The sequence below is a fragment of the Giraffa tippelskirchi genome, chromosome 13 (assembly GCF_054371585.1).
Source record: "Giraffa tippelskirchi isolate mGirTip1 chromosome 13, T2T-mGirTip1v1.2.pri, whole genome shotgun sequence".
Taxonomy (NCBI): domain Eukaryota; kingdom Metazoa; phylum Chordata; class Mammalia; order Artiodactyla; family Giraffidae; genus Giraffa; species Giraffa tippelskirchi.
Genome location: NC_137287.1, coordinates 93,779,418 through 93,802,969, shown reverse-complemented (window position 1 = coordinate 93,802,969; position 23,552 = coordinate 93,779,418). Strand labels below are relative to the sequence as shown.

The following is a 23,552-nucleotide window of genomic DNA, read 5'->3' as shown; positions in this document are numbered from 1 at the left end:
AAAATGCCACCACCCACACATACCTCTTTTGGGGCTAGGTGCTATAATACCACAAAGTAACTCTCCTTCCAAAAAGAGTAAGTAGCCAAAACTATTCCTTGACCCATCTGCAAGGACTGGGCATTCTCAGGGCCCTGGAGAACAAAAACCCTGCTGGCCTCTGGTAATTCACTGGAAGTTTTATTTCTCAGGATTTTATCCCAACCAGTCATTTAAAAACAACACAGACCTAGGGGGTAGGGATTGGGAACTGCATCTCCCTCCTCCTCACCATGGACAGCAGTGGAAAAAAGGGAGTAGACAGGAGAGGTGGCTAAAGCGAGACAACAGCAGTAGTAATAGGGGCAGCTCCACCACAGAGCCAGCTCCTTCCTCTCCTAGGCTCTGACTAGAGCCCTTATGGCTTGGGGTGGGGGTGGGTACAACCCACCCCAGGCCCTCCCCTGGCCCTCCTCAGATAGCCTCCTTGGGGGCTCAATCCATTTCTTCCAGCAGGAGGCTGAGGCACACAGGAGAAAGTAGGAGAGGCGGGAGGTGGCACAAATGAGGTGAGAGGCGTGGGCAAGGCTCTAGCTTAGAGGCCCTTGGACTCTCCACCTCCACACCCACCCTGGGGAAGGGTGAGGAAGCCACACCATCACGCAGCATTTGGGGAGATGAGGTTGGGTTTAAGGCTGAGGGGCCCCGAAGCAGGTAGGGCCGAGGGCCTCAGTCGAAGCCGTGCCAGTCACTGTGCTCTGAGTCGTATTCTAGCTCAGCACCCACGCACTTGACACCATCTAGCAGCATGGGTGTGCCGTGGTGTCGGTCTGCAAGACAGGTGACAAGTCAGTATGCCAGGTTGGACCCTGGCCCCACCTACTCCAAGGGGACTCCTCTACCTTCCCTCCCAGCTCGGCTAGAGGATGGGGAGAAAGGCACCCACCAAGGAGACTGGGAATGGGCCAAAACAAGGATCCCTTTTTCAGACTCAAGGAGGGTGGAAACTCCTTGTAGCCAAGCTGGTGCCTCCCTCCTCTAGCCAGACCCGGGCCTCAAGCTCTCACCCATGACGCGCGCCTGCACCATCACGCGCACGCAGGTGTCGGTGCCACCTTCACAGGCTAGCAGCATCTCCTCCTTGAGGACGCCCTCCTTGTGTGCTGAGTACTCACACTTGACGCTGTAACCTGCCCAGGGCGATCAGCACCTCTGTGGCGTCCTGCCCCCCAGCACTCACTGGTCCTCACCCACCACCAAGACCTCTAGAGGAGCAAGGATAGCCCAAACTCCCCCCACCCCTGCCCCCAGGGATGGGTACACAGGCCTCTGGAACTTGCCATTCTTCAATGAGCTCTACCTGTAGGCCAGAAGGCAGGGAGAGAGGGTGATGGGGGAGGGAGGGAGGAGCAGGGCAGGGACTGACCAGATCAGGTGGCAAGAGGCAAAGACCTGAGGAGGCTTGCTCAACCCACTTAAGGGCAAAGTCATGAAGTGGAGGGAGGGGGGACATAAAACTGAAGCTGGAGTTTCTGTAAACGGTGAAACTGATTCCCTAGCCTTTGGGAGGAGGGGTGCTGAAGGTGGCAGGGTATGGAAAAGCAGCTTCAGGTCTGGTGGGTGCTGGGAGGTAGCTGCCCAAAGTTCCTGAGGTTCCAGTAGGTTTCCCCTGGCAAAGGAAGGGCTAGAGGCCCAGAGTAGTTCCTCAGTGGCTCCCACCATCCCCCTGAAGTAACCATCAGGTGGTGAGCAGACGTAGGTCAATTGTGTGAGCCCGTGGACTTCTGTCCAGGAGTGAGGGCTGGGGCATGGAACCTGCCAAGTTGCTACACAGCAGGCCCGTAAAGAGGCATCAGGTCTCCTGGTTTCTGAGCTACCCATCAGCCGTTGATGGGGGGAAGGAAGTACCCATGCTGTCACTCCTACTCACACCCAGGCTCTGCTGGAGGAGGGCAAGCTTCCAGCACCCCAAGCAGGGGACGCACCTTCTGGGATGGGCATGACGCTGAGGAGCTTGAGGTGCAGGCTGGGGACAGGTGCCTCTCGGATGTCCTTGCTCAGCCTGTGCACTGGGGGTAGAGTGAAGGTAATCTCATACCTGTGCAGGATCTTCAGGAAGCCAACCTGCAGCAGGAGGGGTAGGGGATGGAGGCACCTTCACTTACAGTCTCCCCCAAGGTCCGCCCAGGTTGAACCACTGATGATCCTGTGGGGCCTCCACTTGCTAACTTGACAATCCCAGGGGATTCTGACTCCCTCCGTCATTCTAGCTGGTCTACACCCCTGGCCTGGCAGCTCCAGGCCCTTTCTCCAAGGACCCCACCCCTATCACTTGGCCCATATCTGTCTCATGGGCCCTGAAGTTCCTTGGTGGCCCGTTTTATAGATGATAAAATAGAAGCCAGGAAATGACTGGCTGCAGGCCACAGTGTGGTCAAGCTATAGTCCTCCCTGGACCTCTTGGCTACTCTTGCCACACAGCAAGGCACCAGCCACTGCCCACAGGGAAGGCTCAAAACCCCACGACACAGGCTATCCACTTGCCCCCACCACTATCAGCATGTGCCCAGGGACACTGGTCCTCTAGTCACTCATGGTGGGGCCACCAGGCAGCATAGATAGCACAAGATGGAGGGTGGGTCAGAATCAAAAACAGACACTAGACGAGCTTTGTCAGTCCAGAGCTGGCCCACAAGACTGGCACCAGTCATGGAACCTGGAATCCAGCCTGCCCTGCTGGCACATGAACATGGATGCCTGCCCATTCAAAGGCTCACTGTGTCCGACAGCCCTGATTCACAGCCTGGGCAATTTCTGTTGTTCATACACACAGCTTTGCCATCCTCAGAAACTCAGTCGTGTGACGGGTTACAGGCCAGGGTAGCTGTCGGGCAGGTAGGCTGACTGGAGTGCCAGTCCAGGAGGGGCAATGCACGTGCTGTACCCACAGCTCACAGGGCACACGCTCTCCTGCTCAGTTTCAGGAAATGGATGGCCCTGTCCTTTGGGGGAGCATTTAGCCTTTCAGTAGGATCAGGATGATGTCACTGCATGATAAAGCTCAGTCCCTATGGCTCCCACACTCGGCTAAAAGAGGGCACACCTCTCAAGAGGGCTTTCTGGCTGTACCTGCCAATGGTGACCCTGTGATCCAGCTGCACCACTTGCAGTACTTCCCTGGGGAAATACTCAGAGATGTAAAAAAACAAAACAAAACTCATCACTGCCCTATTTATAACAGTACAAAATAGAAACAACACCAGGAACAGGGAACCAGCTAAATCAATGATGACAGATATAGTGGAATATCAGGCAGTTGTAAAATCTCATGGAAGATTATTTACTGAAACAAACAGGAGATGGTTCACAACAGAAATAAGCAAAAAACAGTGTGTACACTGGTATACCAGCTTTTCATTTTTGGAAAGAAAGCTAGAAAGGAAACTGGAAGAACACACATCAAAATATTAACCATAGTTATTTCTAGATAGTATGATTGCAGATACTTTCAAATTTCTTTATAGTTTTCTCTATCTTCCAAATTTTCTCTACCATGGACATGAATAGATTTTGCAATGGGAGGCAGGGAGCTATTTTTGAAAATTTGGGTTCATTCTGTTTGCTCCCTTGGGGAAACTATCAGCTCTTGGAGAAAGAGCAAGGGTTTTAGACTTGGGCAGAAATGGCTATGACTCTGGGCCCCTCCTCAGGGTGATTTCAATAGATCAGACGCCAACCACCATGCTCACCTCCATGCCTTCCAGGTCTCAACACGGGAGCCCTGGTGTACTGTCCAACCTGAGGGCTTCACTCCCTGTTTCCCTCCAACCCATCCCCTCCAAAGAATTCCTCCTGCCCCTCCCAAATGGATGTGGGATCTAACAGTGTCCCAGCAGTTGGAGGAGCCAAGGGTGTACAAGGTATGGACACTAGAAGAGAGGGAGAAGGGAAAGTCATGGGGGTGATAAATACTACTGCAAAGAGCTTTAATCAGCCAGAGGTTTGGCAAAGCAGAGTAAATAAAGTCACACAGTGTTATCAATATAATTTGCCTCACATACATACACCCTTCCATTTCCAGCTCTTTGGGGCGTCAATTGTCTCTACTTCAGAGAAGGAAAACCGAGGTGACCTGCCTAAGGTCACAGAGCCAAAATAGGAGGCCCAGAACTGAACCCAGGCCTGTGACACCAAAGCCTGGACACCTGCCTTCCAATTGCAATGGCTGGGGTGATGCTGATGGTAACAGCAGCTCTGCTCCCATTCAAGTAACATCCTAAGTGCACTCATCTCATCACAGTCTCACACTTCCCATTTTACAGATGGGGAAACCAAGGCCCAGGGAAGGACAAAGATGGAGCCAGCTTAGAGGAAATGGAATAGGCCCAGGAAGCCAGGCAGGGCCAGGGAGAAGGTAGAGGGAATAAGATTGATGATTATAAGGGGTGAGGTATGCACATACCTTGACCAGAAAGCTGCTGTCACTCTCCTGGGTGACCATGACCACAGAGTCATGCAGCTTCTCATCAAAATGGACATGACTCTGGGAGCTTTCTGCATCATGGCTTGTTGCGAAGCGGATACTCCGGACTCTGGACTTGTTGCCTACAAAGAGAGTGGGAGAGGGCTCCAGGGGCTGTTGCCTTCTCCTAGCCCCAGGAAACTACTCTACCGCGTCGCTGCCCTGCCCCTGTGACAGCCCCTTCATATCAGAGAGCATCCACTGCTGAGCTAGGCCACATCCTACTGGACAATGGAGATCATAAAGCTTGAGACTCCCGTCTGCCCCTGCCTGCTTAGTCCTCCCACAGAAAATGCACACCCTGAAAGAGGGTATGGGGAGATTTAGGGATTAGCTAATATGACCTTTCACTTAGAGGGAATGGGGCTGACAAGAAAGAGACAGTCCTGACTCTAACCAAACCCCAGGCAGTGCAGGACTCAGCCCCAGTGCTCAGGATACCCTGCCCTGTGCTCTCCTTCACATTTCCAAGCTCCCCATCTCTCAGGCCTTCTCTTCTAGGGCTGCCAGTCCTGAGGCCCTCTGTCTGCCCCTCCTGCTGATCCCCTTGAGAGGGGAGAAGGGAAGAGACAGGAATGGGCTTGGGCTCTATGGGACCTGCCTGGGGGTGGGAGAAACAAAGAGGGTCAAAAACCACACTCAGCCCTCCTAGAAGGGGCTGCAGCTTCCTCTAAACCTCACTGCTGATCATTGGCAGGTAAGAACAACCCAGGGGAGCTCCAGGACCCCTCCCAGAGACACCTTTCCTTCCTACACTTAACACCTCACATGGCCCTCGGCTGTCCCTCACTGGGTCAGGTTTTCCAACACCAGGCAGTCAGGGAATTAAGGCAGGCAGATAAGTAAGAGCTTGGTGAGGACCCGGGCCAGTCCTTGCCTGGGTTTTTGCCCACAGTGAAGACTCACTGGAGGCCAAGGGGTCAACCTGGCATTTCCACATTTCCCTGCTGAGTCCCTCAGATTTAACCCTCATATCCTACCTCACCTAAAACCTTCTATGAGTCCTTCTGGACTCTGAATGAAACCCAAATTCCTTTCCACAACCTGCTGTAGCCCTACCCACTTCAGAGCCTCAGTGCTCACACCAAGCCCCTTGTGCTCCCAACCTCCACAGTGGAACAGGGAGGCTGGAACATGGGGCCATGAGGGCACACACCTCCACAGGTCAGCACACCAAGGTTCCCTGCTAGGGCTGGGGTGTCCCCAGCACAAACACAGGTGTAATTACTGCTGTTATATAATTCATATCTCATATTCAGACAGAAAGACAGACAGACATACACACAGTCAACGCAGACCCCACATGCAACAATACCCCTTCCCACCAGGGTACACTATAAGACTCTACAAACCCTGGCAGACCAGGCAGGCACTCACCCTTGTTGGCTGCAGCCATGGACGCCCTCCCTGCCACAGGGTGAGACACGCAGCTCCTGCTGGACACCACCGGTCAAGCTCAGCAGCCTCCCATGCTCCAGGAACACCAGCAGGAGCCTGATAGGTGGGGAGTGGGGAGGGGAGGGCAAGGGTCAGGGCCACTGATGGGCCTGTGGCTGGCGGGAGAGCAGAGATTTCCCTTTAGGAAGGACCCAAACCCCTGCGGCTCTCAGTAGCCCAAGTGGTACCTGCACCCCCTAAGCAGAGGGGACTTTTGCCCCCTATTCCTCCACCCACTCCACATTTGCCAAGATCCCTCAACCTTGCCTGACACACTGCTGACCCACAGCCTGGCCAGCATGTACTGAGCTGCAGTTTCTGGGTGTCAAAGCACCAGCCCAGAACTCTAGTGCCCAGCAGACCTGAGGCTGGTGGGAAGAGGCAGCCAGCAAAGGAAGGAGACTTCACTGGCACTTTCCAGGGGCCAGTTCTGGCGCAGGTGACCCAAGAGTTGGCCCAGCCCAGACACACAGGTTGTACCATCATACATCCAGAGGTCACAGTATTCTTGCTGCACAAGTCAATCCAGGTCAGAGTTAACAGGGGGTGAAATACAGGGGCCTATATAATAAGACATGTTCTTAGCGCTTTCCCTCCTGGTGATCGAACAGGGCCATATACAGAACAGGCACCTTTGACAGGGTTGCCACCCATCAGAACTCACAGTTCAGACTCTGGCTTGATTGGCAGGCCTTCCAGTTCAGCTCCCCAAGGGCAGCCTCAGGGCAGAGGCAGTGGGAGGTACCCCCAGGAAGCCTGTGTAAGCAGCACAGCTCTGAAACCCTGGGCTAGGACCATCTCAGCATCAAAGAGAATATTATGCAATTGAGTTAACAGACGGAACTATATAAAAATCAGAGCATTCACAGTGATTATGAAAAAAAGAAGAAAGCAAAACAAATCCAAACCCTCATTTGTCACCACCGACAATAGCCACACCCTAACTTTCTGCTCTGAAAACTGGCAGTCTTAAAGAGAACTAATTCAGTCTGTCTCTTGGTCTTTTCTTGCAGCCAAATTGCCCTGGTGGTTAAAGGATAGCTCTTCCTTAACAAAGGAATGACTGAATGCTAAATAATTCTGCAACCCCCCAAAAAACAAATGCTGGAAGCAACACTAATCAGTGGGTGCTAAACCAGGAAGGCAAAGATTGAAGTGGATGCTCACAGATGCACAAGTACCACTGACAGATGACCTCAGGTTAAAGGGAACAAGTTTGCCATGGAGCAAAGTGACATTAGCCAGTCTTGCACTAGTCAGTCTCCTCTCACTCAGAATGGGACACCGGGCACAAGTATGCCTACTGATGCAAAGTGGCACCAAGTCACAGCACTGCTGACAGGGCAGTTCTGCCCCAAATGTCTAACCTGCGAGCAGAACCAATTAAATGACTCCACAAGAAAGCAAGGAGACAAACTCAGAAGGCCAGATATTCTGCAAGACAAGTGACCTAATTTTAATAAAAGAGGGAAGTTGCTTTAGATAGGAGATGGGCCAACTACAGCCTGTCAGGCTGCCACTGTTTCCTGTTTTTTTTTGTAAAGTTTTACTTGCACACAACCCAGTGCTCATTTGTTTACATGTTGTCTAAAATTGCTTTTATTTGTTTCTTTGTTTTGCCATGCCCTCCCAGCTTGCAGGATCTTAATTTCCTGACCCAGGGATTAAAGCCTGGCAGTGAAAGTCCTAACCACTGGACTGCCACCTAAAATTGCTTTTGCACTAAAGCAACCCCTGGTTCAGGAAGATCTCCTGGAGGAGAAAATGGCAACCGACTCCAGTATTTTTACTTGGAAAAAAACTCCATAGACAGAGGCGTCTGGCAGGCTACAGTCTACAGGGTTGCAAAGAGTCGGACATGACTGAGCACACACATTAAAACTACTCTGAGAGTTGCCACAGAGGCCACATAGCCTGCAAAGCCTAAAATATTTACTATCTGGCCCTTCACAGTAAAAGTTAGCCAACTGCTGTGCTAAATTAATACACAAAGAGACTAAGAAGGCAGGATACTCTATGGGACAACTGACCTGTTTTTTCCCACCACATCAGTGTCAAGAAGAAAAATATATGTAGAAGGGGATTTCTAACTACCTATAAAAAGAGAATTTGGGGGATAATTGGGAAATGTTAATAAACAGGACTGGATCTTAGATGACATTAAGAAGTCAGAGTTGATCAGCTAGGTGAGATAATGGAATTAGATTATGTAGAAAAGTATGTCCTTATTTCCCGCAGAAGAGGAAATGGCAACCCACTTCAGTATTCTTGCCTGGAGAATCCCATGAACAGAGGAGCCTGGCGGGCTACAAAGAGTCCCAAAGGGTTGAACACAACTGACTGAGCATGCATGCACACACATGTCCTTATTTGTCAGAGATATACACTGAAGTAGAGATGAGTGATGTATGAATGACCTTTGCTGGTCCAGGGAATGAAGAAAAAACCATGGAGTGACCTCAGAGTTGGGGCTGGGCCTGTGGAAGGCATGGCCTCAAGACCCCTCAGGTGCTGAGCTACCCTGGGAGCAGGCCTTACCTCCCTCCCCATTTCCCAATGCAAAAGCCCACCCAGGCCCAAGCCCCACCTCAAAGGCAGAGCTAACAGCTTGGGAATGAGAAGCCCCCCATAGGAAGCCTCAGGAGGTACAGGGAAGGGCAAAGCTAGGGTCTCAGGAATGCAGGAACAGCCCCAAGCCAGCACTCTGGGTCAGGCCCAGAAGGCAGCCCCTAAGGCTGTCTCCAGAAAGTCTGGCCATTGGAGAGAGGCCTGCCCTACCTACCCACTCCAGCCACCCCCTGAAACTGTGGACTCAGAGCATGTGAAACACAGCCAGGAGCAAGGGGACCAGGCCTTCCCCCACCTTGGGCAGAGGCTGCTCCAGCCACATCTCTGCAGCCAGGGGGAAAATGACAAGATCCCCTCATTTCCCGGGCTTCCCAGGTGGCTCAGCGGTAGAGAATCCACCTGCAAAGGAGGAGACATGGGAGATGTTGGTTCAATCCCTGGATCAGGAAGATCCTCTGGAGAAGGAAATGGCAACTCCTTCCAGTATTCCTGCCCGGGAAATACCATGGACAGAGGAACCTGGTGGGGTCATAAAAGAGTCGGACACGACTTAGTGACGACACAACAACAATTGTAATTTGGGGGCTTCTCAGGTGGCGCAGTGGTAAAGAATCCACCTGCTGATGCAGGAAACTCAGGAGATATGGGTTCGATCCCTGGGTTGGGAAGATCCCCTGGAGTAGGAAATGGCAATCCTTCCTACGACACTTCCTGGGAAGCCTGGATGAAACATTGGCTGGTGAGCAAAGGCTCCTGGGGCTCTTATATGCAGGGTCCTGTACCTGTCTTCCTCCCCTGTCCACTGCCTGTTGCCTGCCTGCCTGCCTTCACCCAGGCCATCTGCCTGGAACAGTTCTGTTCCCCCATCCACATCTCAGCCTGGGGACACTTTTCAAGGCAGCACAACCCATCCCCACCCCCTCCCACCCCAGGATAGGCCTGAAAATCTTCAACAAGAATTCCCTTTCTCACTTCTGGGATCATTTAATATCTCCGTCTCCCACCTTACAAGGGCAGCAACTGTGCTTTTGCCAAACCCTGTATCCCCAGCACCCAGCCCAGCATCTGGCAGGGAGCAGCTATGTTAGCTTTATATTTGTTAAATGAATGAATGACCAAACTAAGCGGAGCCCAAGAATGGGCCTCAGTGGGCCCTTTAGGCAGACGTGGCACATCAGGGCCCAGAGGCTCTCAGAAGAAGAGCTCCCTACCCTGCTCTCTTAGCAAACTCCTGCGCTGGAAGGCATTCCCCTCCCCGCATCTCAGAGTGGTGCCTCCCACAGGGCATCTTCTAGCCTGGCCACAATCAGCTGTTACATCGCCACTGCCACTACCAACCTTGAAATGGAAGGTCAATGAAGGCAGGGCCTGTGTCTCTTGCACTGCCCAGAGCTCAGTACAGAGCAAGCACTCTGGCATTGCCTTGTAACCCTTGGGCACTGACAACAGAGAACGAGAAGGCCCAGAGAAGGCTGGAAAAAGCTCCTTTCCCAGCAGAAAGCCTCATTGGTCGCTGTCCCCTGTGAGCCAGACCTTGAGCCACACACAATTCTTCATTAGAATCGGGAGAAGAGGGCATCAGGCCTCTTCCTGCAGCAGCTGTGTCCAAAACACCAGGCACCCTTGAAGCCCCAGGCCTCCTCTTGTGCCAGCCAAATCTGGATCGTGGCCCAAGCAGCTCAGCCCCCAAGAGGCAGCAGGGCCATGATCAAGAGCGTGGGCTCCAGGGTCCTGGTTTAAATTCAGGCTGCATGGCAAAGTTATTTCATGCCTCAGTGCCTCAGTTTCCTCACCTGCAGCACAGGAATAAATAAGCAATGGCCTCTTCCTCAGTGGGGCTAGTGCAGCTGGTGCCTGAAGCTCTGTGACAGCACTCCCCACTCTGCCCCCACCTTTGCAGAACAAATCCCCCAAAGGACTGCTTTCTGAAGCAACAGCAATTTCAGCATCAAAAAAGCACTTCAAGCCAATCCTGAACAGTCAGGAATGGCCCTCAGGGCAGGCCCCAGAGACTCTAGCCTTCTCAGAAAACAGCTCAAGGGTTGAGGGGCCTCCCTCTCCCTTCCATCATGCTGCCTTCCTCCTAGCCCATTCCCAGGCCAGCAAGATCTCCAGGGATTGCCAGAGAGCAGACTGTTGGGAGCTCACTGTCCACCTCCCTCAACCAGAAGGACTTATAAAGAAAATGAAAAATACATATCCTGGGAAATGCCCCCATTCCAGCAAAAAAAAAAAAAAAAAAAGACACCCTCTCTTTAAATGAGCTGTCAGAGGTGGTACCACTGAGAGTCATGGTATGGGGAGGGTTGGGAAGCTGGAATAAGGGCCTTGGGGGACTTCTTCAACTGTCAGTTACTCTCCCAGGGAAACCTGCAGAAACTTCTCTCTGGGAAACAGAGAGCTCCCAGCTCAGGTCCCTCTCAGCTTTAGAGAGAAAAGCTGCTTCAAGGTTATCCTTGAAGGGCAGGGCTCAGCCAGGCCCACTGCATCGCTGGCATAAGGAGCAGAAACAAGGAAATGGCAGCTGGGCAGACTGACAGTTACACAGAAACTCGGAGTTCTCAGCTCCCTAGACTCCTGCTATGCACACAGGGTGCTAGCTGCTACTCCAGACTGTCCCACACTTGGTGCCCAAGGCTGGAGAGAAAGCCAAAGACAGTCTGTCCATGGCAAAGTAGAGCTCTGGGACCTGCCACCCTCTTACCCTATACCCCACAGTTGCATGCCCACAGCACCTCTCTGCAGCCCCCAAGTCCCAGGCATCACAGGACCAGCCCCAGCCTGTCCTCTGCTTTGTGGTTAGGGACACGCTTCTTGGGGCCTCGTTTCTCATTCATTCTTCAATTCCCATTCTCAACCTGTTCAAGTATTTTCTGAGCCAGGAACTGTACAATCTCCTACCCTCCCGACCCCAATTCTGGGCTCAGTCCTGGCTTAAAGCGCTCAGTCCCACAGAAGCTGTTCCTCAAAGCTCAAGCATGGGGCTTCCCTGGTGGCTCAGTGGTAAAGAATCTGCCTGCCAATGTAGGAGACACAGGTTTGATTCCTGGTCACGGAAGATCCCACTTGTTGAGGAGCAACTGTGAGGCACAACTACTGAGCCTATGCTCTACAGAGCCCGAAAACAGCAACTACTGAGCCTTCGTGCTACAACTACTGAAGCCCATGTGCCTAGAGCCTATGCTCTGCAACAAGAGAGCAGCCCCAGCTCACTAGGGCCTGCATACCTAGAACAAGGCCTGGAAAGGCAAGGCTGGAGGTCAGGAGTGGTTGTGGCAGTTTTACAGCAACTCAGTCTGTATGTGACTCTGTTGCCTCCTTCCTCCAGCAGGCCAAAGTTGCAAGGGTAAGTATGGGTGTTCTCTCTCAAAAAATGAGTGGAGCAAGGCTGAACTGAGGAAAGGACCCCCACCATCTCACATCCTCTTGTCTCCCCCAAGAAATGCTGCCTTCCTCTCCACAGCGTCTCCTCCCTACAATCCCTCTAGCCTCCAGACTTACTGCCCCACCCAGGCGAGGCCAGGTCCAGGGGGCAACAGCTGCCTCTGACCTGCTTCAGCTCCCGGGGCAGAGAAACGCCTTACCCACACTTCCCAAAGCCAAGATTCAAGAGGAAAAGCAACTGAATGTCTCCCTTCTCAGTCCACCAGGGTCCCTGCTAACTAAAAGAAACACTGGTCCAGAACCTAAACGAAGGCCTCCTGCTCTGTGACAACAGGGTGGTAATGGCCAAGCTCCCAGAGACATCAGGGGCCTGGGTATATGAATCTGTATCCTCTCCACCCTCCATCCCCATCCTATCCTCATCTTCTAAGGGGACAAATGCGTCTGGACGCCGCCCCCACCCCCCCAATCACATCCCTCCCGGGCTGTGAGGCGGCGGCTCTGTCCCTCAGAGATAGTCCTCTCTGTCCCACCATCACCTCTGCTGACGCAGTAGTTTCGCGAGCACATACTCCCCAACATCACTGCCCTCCTTCCTGAAGGTGCCGAGCCACGCGAGGTTCAGAGACTACTCGTCCAAGGTCACCAGCGAGGCGATGACAATGGGTGGGGGGCGGTGCTGGGAGCTGCTGACGGCGCTGACCCCATAGGCCCCCACCCTCACTGTGTCACACGTGCCCTCGACAGCGCCCCGCGGAAAACACCTCAACTCTACCACCTAACGGTCACCTGCGGCCCTGGGGCCTAATACTTCCCCAGCTCGGGTGCCAAGGAGCCCTCCCTGGCCCGGCCCCGAGAGCGGAGCCCTCCAGCTCCAGCCCCAGTCGGAGGGGTCCCAGGCACCGACTACCTAGAACAGTGGCTCGGTTGGGAGGGGATCTCTGTGAGTGGGATGAAACTGAGAGGTGGCAGAAGGAAGAGCAGTCTCACCGTGCGGGGAGCACCCTGAGGCCGCGACGGTCAGGGACGACCGCAGAGGCGGCAGTGGCTGAGGCGGCAGCTCTGGAGACCGCGGCAGCAGCCGGGGCTCAACACCGAACACGAGAGAGCCCCGCGCCGCCGCCGCCGCCCGCCGCCAGGGCACGCCCCTCCCCCGCCCATTGGTCAACGGGGGGGTGGGGCGAGGGCGCTTCGGACCAATAAGCGGGCGCCAGAGAACCACCAACGGGCGATGCGCCTCTGCGTCAGGAGGCCCTGCGGCTGCGCTGTAAGAGCCCAAGCCCCAGGGCCCGAGAAGTTCTCGCGATGAAGTTAGCCCTCGAGTTCGCTGTAGCCAAAGACCAGAATCGCTCAGAAGCCAAAGAAGGAAGAAGCAACTTTGAACGGGCTCAACGCGCGTCCCCTCTCAGCGTTGGGGTTTGCACTTTCCGTCGCCGCCCAACTTGGAAGGGCCGTCCCTAGGGTTCCGCCCCCTGGAGCGGCCGTAAGGTGGGGCTCAGAGCTAGGTGGGGCACCTGAAGGTCGCCTTTTTCCCTAGGCTTCCAAGCCGTCCTGGCAGTTGATACGGGTATCGCTAGGTCTTGTCCTGGAGCGGAAGAAGCCTCCATTCTCGCTCTGCGATCTCTGGTTTCTGCATCTTCCTCTTCCGTCTCATCTCCCTGCCTCGGAGGAAATGCCCCCTTGAGGATCTGAGACACATCCTGGGCGCCCGGCTGGCCCTGAAATGCATCAGAACAAAGAAGGCCCCGCGGGGTGGGGGTTGGGAGAACCTGTGCAGGCGCCTCCGGGGACCACAGCCTCTGCTCTCGGTCTCTATAGAGGCAGTCGCAATGTCAGAAGGATGCGCCTAGCTCTGCGTCCCAGGGTGCGCACCTGCACAGAGCCTTCGGAGTAAAAACGTAGCCCTCGGATCTTTAAGGGTTCTAGCCACTGCTCCGCTTACAGGTCCTTGAACAAACAACACCCCCCTCCCCATTTCGCTGGCTGGAACAGGGTCCCTAAAGTACCCGCGGGGAATGAACCCTTCTAACAGCATAACTAGGAGAGAGATGGTATGGGCGGCTGAAAGTCAACATCTTTTCAGAAAGACCGTGGTCACTGCCTCTGGGGAGCCTCCAAGGCTCCTACCCTCTGCTGGATCCCCGTGGCCCCTAACCTATCTTCTGGTCTCTGGTTAACACACTGTTGGCAGCTCTTCCTCAGCTGTCGTTTCCAGTGAATCCTACCCTGCTCCAAAGCGCTCTGTCCTCTGGGAGTGTTCAGAAAAACCTCAAACTTCTTAGCATCATTTTGGGTGAAACGTGAACACTCTGGTGTTTGAGATGCCCTTTCTTCAGGAGATTTCCACATTCTGATCTCAGCCCATCCACTCTTGCCAGATGCTTTCTCTTTATCCAACCCCACCAGTCCATGTGCCCCACTTGTCTCCCCCTCAGTTGCAATCCTATGTCTGTTCTTCAAGGTGACAGACAATGTGCCCAGAGTAAGCTATAGATGTATTTTGTTTAGTCCATATGGGCTTTAAAAAATTCTAATTCAGACTTAAGTGGTGGTCCAGTGGTTAAGAACTCACCTGCCAATGCAGGGGACACAGTTCGACTCCTGGTCTGGGAAGATTCCACATGCATCAAGGCTACTGAGCCTGGGCCACAACTACTGATCCTGGGTGCTGCAACTACTGAAGCCCCCACACCTAGAGCCCGTGCTGCTCTGCAACAATAGAAGCCAGTGCAGTAAGAAACTGTTGCACCACTAGTAGCCCCCGCTCAAGGCAACTAAAAGCCTACACACAGCAGGGAAGACCCAATGCAGCCATACATTAATTAATTAATTTTAAACTAAACTCTTGGAAAAAAAGTCTAATTCTTCCTCCTTCTCTGCTTCCTCTTCCTCTTACTGATTGAACAACATGGATTCAACTCTAGCTTGGCACCAAAGGCTGACACCTCAATTTACCGTAGTTCTCATCAGTCCCTATTTTCTGACATTTATTTTACCTCTGGGTCTATGTAAACATCTGAATTTATGATCCCCTCCTTATACTATCTTCCCATCTGGAATGGCCTTCCCACTCTCCTCTCATAGGCAAAACTCCTCCCTTCAAGACCAGGTTAAGGCCTTCCTGTTTTATATTTTTCTAGTCAACTTCTCAAAATCATCGCTGGTATGCACTCTTTCAGACATACAGACTAACAACTAACTGTATTATTTCTTTTCTTTTTTTTCCCTTGGGACTTTTAATTTTCACCTCCTTTCAACAACTGTTTACTAAGTGTATATGATGAGCAAGTTACTGTGCAAGGCTCTGGAGTTAAAGGCACTTACAGTTTAGGGTGGGAGATAAAAGACAAAAAGAACTGTGATCTCCTGTCCCTGCCAAACATTCCTCACACTCCCAGGCACCAGGCAGTCTGGCTAACTGGCCAGTTGGGAGGACCTGCAATACAGAGCTTTCTATGCCTGGGGATATTACAGGCTCCCAGGGAAGGCCCCAAAGCCACAGTGCAAGTGCAGATGGTTCCAGAAAGCCTCCAGGAGGAAATGAGACTCTTCATGCCAGGAGGAAGTCAGGGTAGAAGGTACCCAGCTGCCCCCCCTAAAAGTCCAACAGCCTGTGTACCAAGAATAGAGTGAGCCAGCAAGGGAGGTTTTATGAGCAACTCCAGGTTAGGAGAACAGATTGAGCATATGTAAATCATCCACTCCAGCTTCAAACATGGTTTTCTGGACTCCATTATTTTTATTTTTTTCCTTTTTTCTTCTTTTTTTGGCTGTACAGCCCAGCTTGTGGAATCTTGGTTCCCCCAAGCAGGGGCTGAAGGTGCACCCTTGTCAGTGAAAACCTGGAGTCCTAACCACTGGGCTGCCAGGGAATTCCCTGGACTTCATTCTTTTCAATAAAATTAAACAATTATAACGTCATTGGAAAACTGCTTGGCAGTATCTAATAGAGCTGATAAATGCCAACCCTGTGACCTATAGCAATTCCACTCTTAGTTACATATCAAAAGACATGTATACAAATCTTTGTGGCAGCATCATTTGTAATAGCCCCCAACTGGAAACAACCCAAGTGTCCATCAGCAGTAGAATAAGTCTTCTTCTTTCTCTCAGAAATAAAAACTATTCTAGATTTTATCCTTTCATTGTTTTTTCATCTTCATGGGCACGAGCTTCTAAAATAGTTCCCAGTTATCCCTGCCTCTTGGTTTTCACACCTATGTGTACCTCTCCCCTTGGAAGTGGGCTAGACTTAATGAATTATTTATTTGTTTTGCTGCCTTGGATCTTAGCTGCGGCCCATAGGATCTTTGTTGCAGACTACGGCCTCTCTAGTTGTGGCACCCGGGCTTAGTTGCTCCTCAGCATGTGGGCTCTTAGTTCCCTGACCAAGGATTGAACCTGAATCCCCTGCATTGCAAGGTGGATTCTTAACCACTGGACCACCAGGGAAGTCCCTGTCTAATGACTTTTAATAAATGGAATACCACAAATGTGATGGATGTCACTTCTGCGATTACATTAGATAAGATTATAACTTCCATCTTGCTAAGACTCCATTAACTCCTTTGCTGGCTTTGATGAAGTAAGCTATCGTACTGGTGATGGTCACGTGGCAAGGAAATGAGGGCAGCCACCAGTCAATAGCCAGCAAAAAACAAACCCTCAGTCCGTCAGCCCACAAAGAACTTAACTGTCGACAACCAAGTGAACTCAGAAGTCAATTTTTCCCGTTTTCAGACGAGACCATAGCCCTGGCCAACACTTTGCAGCCTTGTGAGAAACCCTGAACCAGAGGATCAAACTAAGCCATGCCTGGACTCTTCACCCACAGAAAATATGAGGTAATAAATATGTGCTGTTCAAGTCACTAAGTTTGTAATAGAGAATTAATAGGAGTTCTTTTCAGGTCTACTATTACAAGGAGTGTTGCTGTGAACATTGCAGTACATGTGTCACAGAATACAGGAACTTAAGTTTCCCCTGGATATGCTGAATATGTTGGAGAAGATTCTTGAGAGTCCCTTGGACTGCAAGGAGATCAAACCAGTCAATCCTAAAGGAAATCAACCCTGAATATTCATTGGGAGGACTGATGCTGAAGCTGAAGCTCCAATACTTTGGCTACCTGGTGTGAAGAGTTGACTCATTGGAAAAGACCCTGATGCTGGGAAAGATTGAAGGCAGGAGGAAAAGGGGATGACAGAGGATGAGATGGTTGGATGGCATCACCGACTTGATGGACATGAGTTTGAGCAAGCTCCGGGAGTTTGGGATGGACAGGGAGGCCTGGCATGTTGCAGTCCATGGGGTCGCAGAGTCTGACACAACTGAGCAACTGAACTGAAGTGATGCTGAATATATGCCTAGGAATAGAATTGTGGGGTCTCAGGATATTCAAATGTTCAATGTTACTGGGAGTGTAATGATCAGAGTTAAAGTCACACCAAGGCCATGGTATCTTGGTCAGGGTTGGGAGTCAAGCTTGGTCTTGGTCCACAGAACTTGGGGTTAGTCTGTGAGCAGGGTCAGGAGTCATACACATTTAGGGGTGAGTCCATAAGCACGGTTGAGGGTGACTGTGGCTACATTTGGGAAGAATCTGAAGCCTGGATTTGTGGTTGGGTTTAGGCAATGTTGGAAGACACTGAGAGTAAGTTTAGGGGTCAGTCTAAGGCCAGAGTTAGAAGTCAGGCTGTCCTAGTACACAAAACCAACCTTCTACCAAGAAGTGGCCACTGCAGGGTCCAGCTCCCCAAGAGTTGAGACCCAGCCTGGGCCCACAAGGCTCTTTCACTTAAGGGGTGGGGATAACACAACGGGGACAGGAACTCACTTCCCTCAGAGAAGAGAAAGCAGGCACAGGAAGGACAGCATAACTTTAATGGGAACAACCCAGCTTCATATCCCCCAAACATTCTCAACATACCCTATGGGAGGGGAGGGCAACTGGAAGGCACAGTCTGTGGCTGAGCTCATACCTCACCCCTTCCTCTTCCGCTGCTGTGTTCTCCAGCCTTCATCTGGGTCCCAGGTGAGTGCCCAGGAGGGGCAAGGAAACCCCTCAGCTGTCTCGGACAGCTTCCCCTTTGACCCATGGTACAGAGAACTAGCCTGGATGGAGACGCTGCTGTCACCAGAGCTGGGTAGGGACCTGGTTATAGGGGTGCGGACCAAGCTGGGGGACCACCCCCTAAGGCCCTGCACTGGGAGCACCAAGGCAGAGTCCCTGGTGTCAAGCACTGATTTGGGGTGCACGCGAGGTCTCTGCATGTGGCTTCTGGGTTCTGGAAAGCGGTCCATTCTCCTGACCCAGATGGAGTGGAAGGAGTGGCTCAGTTCCTGGGCTCCGCTTGGAGGGGTCCTGTCCCACTACCCCCCATGCTCACTCACACCCCAAGGGGGCGTTTGTGTCCCAGAAGGCTCACTGGAGCAGCTGGCTCCGCCCGCCCATTCATCTGCCCTTCGAGGTGGTACATCAGTTGTGACATCTGGGCTCTGGCGGATAAGGGGGCATCTCCCAGGCTCACCGCTGCTTACGCTCTGCCTGCTGGAGCCTCCGGGAGAGGTCTTCTATGCGCACATTCTTGAGCTGGAGCAGGTGCTCCAAGCGTCTCACCTTCATCTGCAGGACCTAGGCCAAGCCACACAGAAGTCAAGTCCAGTGGCCTACTGCCCCCTGCCCATCTTCCCAGGCCTCAATCCCCCGGTTCCCTCCCAGTGCGCCTTCACCTGCACGGTCTCCTGCGAGGCCAAAAGCTCCTGCTCCTTTTCAGCGATCTGGAGGACGAAGCTCGGGTCGCTCTGCAGCGCCTGGCTGTACCCTGGAGGCCGAGGCACAGGCAGTCGGCCCTCCCTGGGATGAGATGCAGCTTAGCTGAGGCTTGGATCTCAGACCCCACAGTCACCCTTCCAGTGACCCTCGACCAAGCCTTCCCTCCCTCCCACAATCCCTGAAATCCCTCCATCCCTGACTTCCCTACCTTTCCAGATGCAACCCTCACCCTCACCTCCCGGGTAGAGAGAATATCAGGCTTGGTAAGGTCAGGAGCTCCCAGCTTCCTTACCTGAGTTGCCCCCGTCCCTGGGGGTCTGGGGCACCTTCCCCTCGGGCCTTCTGGGACAAACCTGAGACAAGGCAAGTATAGGAATAACCCTGAAGGAGTCCGATTTTCCTGTCTTCTCCCTCCCCATAGTCCCACCCCTTCCCCTGCTGGAAGGAAGGACAGGAGAAAAGCTCTTCCTGGAAGGGATGGCAAGTAAAGGCTACCTTACCCACATCCATGTAGTCAGTGCCATCCTGGGGAGCCAGCTCCTGAAAGAACCGCCCAGAGTCTGCAGTGAGCTTGGGCTGCCCACTCCCAAGGACATCCCTCCCACTGTGGGCTCCCTTTAGCCAGGCACCCTTCTCCCACACTTGTCACTGAGGCAGAGCTTTCTGCCACCTGGGAAACTCCCCTAGAACAGTGCAAGAAGGTGGAGTGAGGAGGCACCTGTAAGGAGCTGATGCCCTGCTTCCTGCGTCTCTGACGCTCCTCTAGGCGCTGCCTCAGTGGAATAAGCACCAGTTCCACCACACCTGGGGCACACTGTGCTATCTTGCGCATCACATCCTCTGGTACAGAGAAGTTCAGTTTGTTCAGCACCTTCCTGGGGGTAGACACACGGATGGTGGACTGGTTCCTGGGTGGATGAAGTGAGGGGTTGGGGGAAGGAAGGAGGTGCAGCAGTGGTAGCCCTTCCATGCACAGCCTTGGGGGAATGGAAGGGCACCCAACCTGAGCCCAGAGCATGTATGTCTCAAGGATCCTTGTCACCTCCCCCAAAGAAGAGTCCCTTGATTTTGTTACCAGATAGATTCTGTCTGCATTGTCCTCCCCACCCCAGCCACCAGCCTGGACTGTGGAGACCATAGGAGGTGGAGGGGCTGGGCAACCCTTCTTCGGATCCCAGGCTAGGGGCTAGAGATCCCACTAGTATGCCCAGGTATTCTGTTACCTGTTCAGGTGACCCCAGTTGCTCAGTTTCTGCTGGAGAGAGTTGGCAGGGACATAATTGTGCATCTCCACCATCTTGGGGAAGTAAAACTTGATGACCTCTGCTACCAGGACTGAGGGAGAGGAGGTGGGAGCAGACATGGAAGGTGTAGAAATGGGTAAGGAAGAAGGAAGAGGGAGAAGGAATGGGTGGGGTGGGAGAATCAGGGGTGGCAGAGTGGTGGGGCCAAGAGAAGAGGTAGAGATGTGGAAAGGGGAAGATAATATGGAGGGGAGGTAAGAGAGCAAGAACAGTGATCAGCCAGAGACAAATTCTCCAGAGGAGCTTCATCCCTTTGCCATTAACTCAGGGCATCTGAAAACCAAGGTCTCTAGTCCCCTATTAGAGAATGAGTCTCCAAGAGAAACCTTCAGGAGCCTGGCGCCTCATCCTAGGAAGTGACATAAACACACACACACACAATGATACAGAGATGCAGAAACACAGACACATAGGGCCATCACCAGAGTCCCAAGAGACCACATATATGTTACCAACACACATATACACAGAAACACAAAATGTCACATATGCATCAGTATACACACAGAGAAATGCATACTTCTGTCATTATAATCCCAGGAGAGAGTCTCTGACACACAGACACCTAAACAAGCACAAAGAAACATACGCACACAGCACCCCCATTCTTACATGTAGGACAGAACATATCAATATGCATATGAACAAACACATGCTCAGACTCCCACAAGACATATAGAATACAGAAATAAGCATGCACACACACACACAGATGCACAAATACACATCTTAGTCATTAAAGTTCAGGGAAGGAGTCAGACACATACACACACATAATACAGCTCACACACATAAAGGATAGAACATGTATACATAAGTATGGATACACACATGCTCACATTCTCACAGATGCACACTTCTGCAATTGAAATCTTAGGAGATATTAGGACACCTCTCTTACTAACCCACACCTAACCCCTCTGCCACAAGCACACAAGCACCAAGAGACATGTATTCACATAGACCCTGTACACACGTACATACAGGACAGAAGGCGTTGACACACAAAGACATACAGGACACACCCAGGCGTGCGTGCGGACACACTCACACACGTTGGAGCACACACCTCCATCACTGAAGTCCCGGGACAGATTTCGCTTGGGCCGGGACAGAGGGATGTTGTCTACCCACAGATACAGTTGGTGCAGTGCTTCCTCATCCACGCTGCCCGCCATTGGCGCCCTCGGAAAGATCAGGCCGTTCCAGCTGTATAGCGTCCAGGACCAACCTCACTAGCCCTCAAGACCCTCTTCTCTCGCCACTGCTGCGACCCAGATTCGCCTCTGCGTCTCTAACCCAGACTCGCGTCCCAGCTGGGAGCGGCCATATTGTTTTCTGAAACCATGGCAACCGAGACTGACTCGCGGGGAGCAGGGGCTTCTGGGAGTTGTAGTTTCCCCGCTTCCCGCTACCTCCTTTCAGGCCTCACTTTGAAAAGGCGGTTTCTCTTCCCCGCCTCCCAAGAAACCACCTCTGCCAAGACACTGGCCCACTCTGGGAACTGCCGAAGACAACCAGGCCTCCAGAACCCCTGCATCAGTGTCTTCAGAACAAGGGTCCCCTTCAGGCTCCTTTAGCAATCAGTCCCAAGTGAAGGCAGCAGCCCAGTGTTTGTCAGCTTTATCTGGGGGTCCATTGTTAGTCACCAGCTGCTTAACATCTGGACTGTGGAAGGGTGTGTGAGTCTTTGCCAGGTCCCTCCTCAAAGCTCTGTGCTCATAGGGCCATCACCACACCACTGCCCCTTACCCCCCAACCCCCACCCCCAGGAGTGTCCTGGTAAAGCATTTAATATGTAACCCAGATTCCCAGGGAGAACACCAGACCTCAAGACCAGTGCCTTTGCAGGTCATTTAAGTCCTTAACCCTATTTCCTTCTTCATGAAATGGATATGGTTCTCATCTATTTGTCCCAAAGGAGTAATAGGGAGAATGGGAAGGATATTTACAGATCTGTATTTGGGGACTAGGGGAACAGGAGTTAGTTGTAAGTACAGGAGCTTCAGCTCCTGTAGACACTTCTACACCGTTCCACTCCAAGAGCTATTCTTCTACAGGTTAGAAACTGAGTCAGTAACAAGTTTCTTTAGAAAAACAGGGCTAAGAATGTCTTAGTAAAGGGACACTTCTAGATCAGCCTGGGGAAGAGAGCTTGCTTCTGCCACAGACCAGCGATTTGGCTTTGGGCACTTTTCTGTACATGCTTTCTCATGGTTTTACCTACCTCATACGGGTTTCTTTTTTAAAGAATATTTTATTTATTTGGACGCGTCGAGTCTTAGTTGCAGCACGGAGGATCTTCTATCTTCGTTGCGGCAAGCAGGATCTTTAGTTGCAGCATGAAACTCTTAGTTGCAGCCTGTAGGAGCTAGTTCCCTGACCAGGGATCGCACCCAGGCCCCCCTTCACTGAGAGCAGCGAGTCTTAGCCACTGGACCACCAGGGATGTAAGTCCCCTCACAGGAGCTTTGTGAGCATCTAGAATGTTTAGCACAGAGCCTGGCACACAGCAAGAGCCCTATTCATGTCGACTGGTGTTATCATTAATGAGATGATCTCAGTTCCAGCAAGAGGCCTTCTTGTTGGCAGCAGACAAATGGAAGCATTTGCCTTGTTGGTATTTGAGGTGAGGGACTTGGATTGGCCAGTGGCACCTAGGGAGAAGGCTACCACTCCCACCCATTTACTCCAGAACAGGCGAGCGGGTAGACTGGGCTTCCATGTCTCATCCTCCAGAGCTCAGATGGGGACTAGACATAGGCCAAGGTGGGGCTGAGAATCCCAGGTGCTTTTTGCTCTCACTTGGTCTGAAGCCTTCAAGGCCTGGAAGGAATCCCTGAGTGCCAGAGGTATGGAAGGGAAAGTGTGGAACAGCCCCTCCACTTTCTTGTTTAAAAAGATGATGTGGATAAGTGCCCCCCGCCCCCCACATTCCAGGGTGGAGAGAGGAGGAACTGCAACGAGGTGGGGGCAGGGAAATAGAGGGGTGATGTGCCAGCCTCAGGAAAGGTGGGAAAACCGGTTTGGGGCCCAGAGCTGCCAGCCTGCTCAAGCTCAGGCCCTCCCCTCACTGGAACCACTGGGGCCTGAGGGCCTCAATGAGGAAGGGCCTGGGAGGGCTAAGAGAAAAGGCAGGTAGGATCAGCAAAGAGGGCTGTCTCACCTTTGGATGGGGGGGGGGCCCTCTAGAGGGCACCACACAGGGAGTGGTTAACATCCTCAACCTCTTCGGGGTGCAATGTGTCCCCAGCAATTTCACCTCTACCCTGCCACTGTTTCCAAGGATAGCCACCAGGACTGGAGATGCCAATCACTGAAAGGCATAGAGGACTCCCCTGGTAAGACACCATACAAGGGATACCCCTACAACTCCAACCTGGACCACAGGAGCTGCCGCCAACATTTTCTTTCTGCCCTCCTGCCCCTCTCCTGCAAGGATCTTCTTTAATGGGCCTTGATAAGCCTAGTTCCCAGGCACCTAGCTTAATTTGGCCCTCCAGGGACTGTTGGCTCCCTCCCTCCTATCCTAGCCAACTGACCCAAAGCTTCTAACCCCGAAGCACTGCAAGGTCCAGCTTCC

General features: G+C 52.5%; 2 protein-coding genes and 1 long non-coding RNA gene across 20 annotated transcripts; 1 reads left to right on the top strand and 2 right to left on the bottom strand.

The window, feature by feature from the left end:
* Positions 1-161: 161 nt before the first annotated feature.
* ADISSP (adipose secreted signaling protein) lies at positions 162-13,027 on the bottom strand. Of its 5 annotated transcripts, none has more exons than XM_081558867.1 (7): positions 12,881-13,027; positions 8,802-8,905; positions 5,879-5,995; positions 4,442-4,584; positions 1,965-2,103; positions 1,047-1,169; positions 162-809 (listed from the first exon to the last, which is right to left on the bottom strand). In XM_081558867.1, exons 3-7 carry the CDS (start codon positions 5,895-5,897, stop codon positions 709-711), a joined length of 525 nt encoding a protein of 174 aa, XP_081414993.1. In that variant the 5' UTR covers positions 5,898-5,995; positions 8,802-8,905; positions 12,881-13,027; the 3' UTR covers positions 162-708. The 5 variants fall into 5 exon arrangements, with proteins under 5 accessions (XP_081414993.1, XP_081414996.1, XP_081414994.1 ...); XM_081558870.1 differs by lacking the exon at positions 12,881-13,027 and adding an exon at positions 12,430-12,524; XM_081558868.1 differs by lacking the exon at positions 8,802-8,905 and having other exon boundaries at positions 5,879-6,054.
* Positions 13,010-17,355, top strand: LOC145532889 (uncharacterized). Its single transcript, XR_014073686.1, has 3 exons — positions 13,010-13,378; positions 16,631-16,734; positions 16,800-17,355. It is a non-coding gene; the product is annotated as an uncharacterized LOC145532889 (long non-coding RNA).
* On the bottom strand, positions 13,405-23,349 carry SPEF1 (sperm flagellar and cilia associated 1). 14 transcript variants are annotated; one of them, XM_081558849.1, is made up of 8 exons: positions 21,039-21,324; positions 19,889-20,000; positions 19,384-19,573; positions 19,166-19,205; positions 18,958-19,018; positions 18,623-18,746; positions 18,421-18,524; positions 13,405-13,608 (listed from the first exon to the last, which is right to left on the bottom strand). In XM_081558849.1, the coding sequence occupies exons 1-8, from the start codon at positions 21,145-21,147 to the stop codon at positions 13,464-13,466; spliced, it is 885 nt and encodes a 294-aa protein (XP_081414975.1). In that variant the 5' UTR covers positions 21,148-21,324; the 3' UTR covers positions 13,405-13,463. The 14 variants fall into 14 exon arrangements, 13 of the variants coding, with proteins under 13 accessions (XP_081414975.1, XP_081414982.1, XP_081414979.1 ...); XM_081558856.1 differs by having other exon boundaries at positions 18,431-18,524; XM_081558853.1 differs by having other exon boundaries at positions 19,384-19,540.
* Positions 23,350-23,552: the final 203 nt, after the last annotated feature.

Coding starts and splice junctions, on each gene's coding strand:
- ADISSP (XM_081558867.1), bottom strand. Junction 2,104..4,441: donor ACAGCAGCTTTCTGGTCAAG/GTATGTGCATAC, acceptor CTCCTGCTGCAG/GTTGGCTTCCTGAAGATCCT. Junction 1,170..1,964: donor CGTCATGCCCATCCCAGAAG/GTGCGTCCCCTG, acceptor CGCCCTGGGCAG/GTTACAGCGTCAAGTGTGAG.
- SPEF1 (XM_081558847.1), bottom strand. CDS start 21,147: ATGGCGGGCAGCGTGGATGAGGAAGCACTGCACCAACTGTATCTGTGG. Junction 20,001..21,038: donor CCGGGACTTCAGTGATGGAG/GTGTGTGCTCCA, acceptor CCTCTCCCTCAG/TCCTGGTAGCAGAGGTCATC. Junction 19,574..19,888: donor AACTGGGGTCACCTGAACAG/GTAACAGAATAC, acceptor TCATCCACCCAG/GAACCAGTCCACCATCCGTG.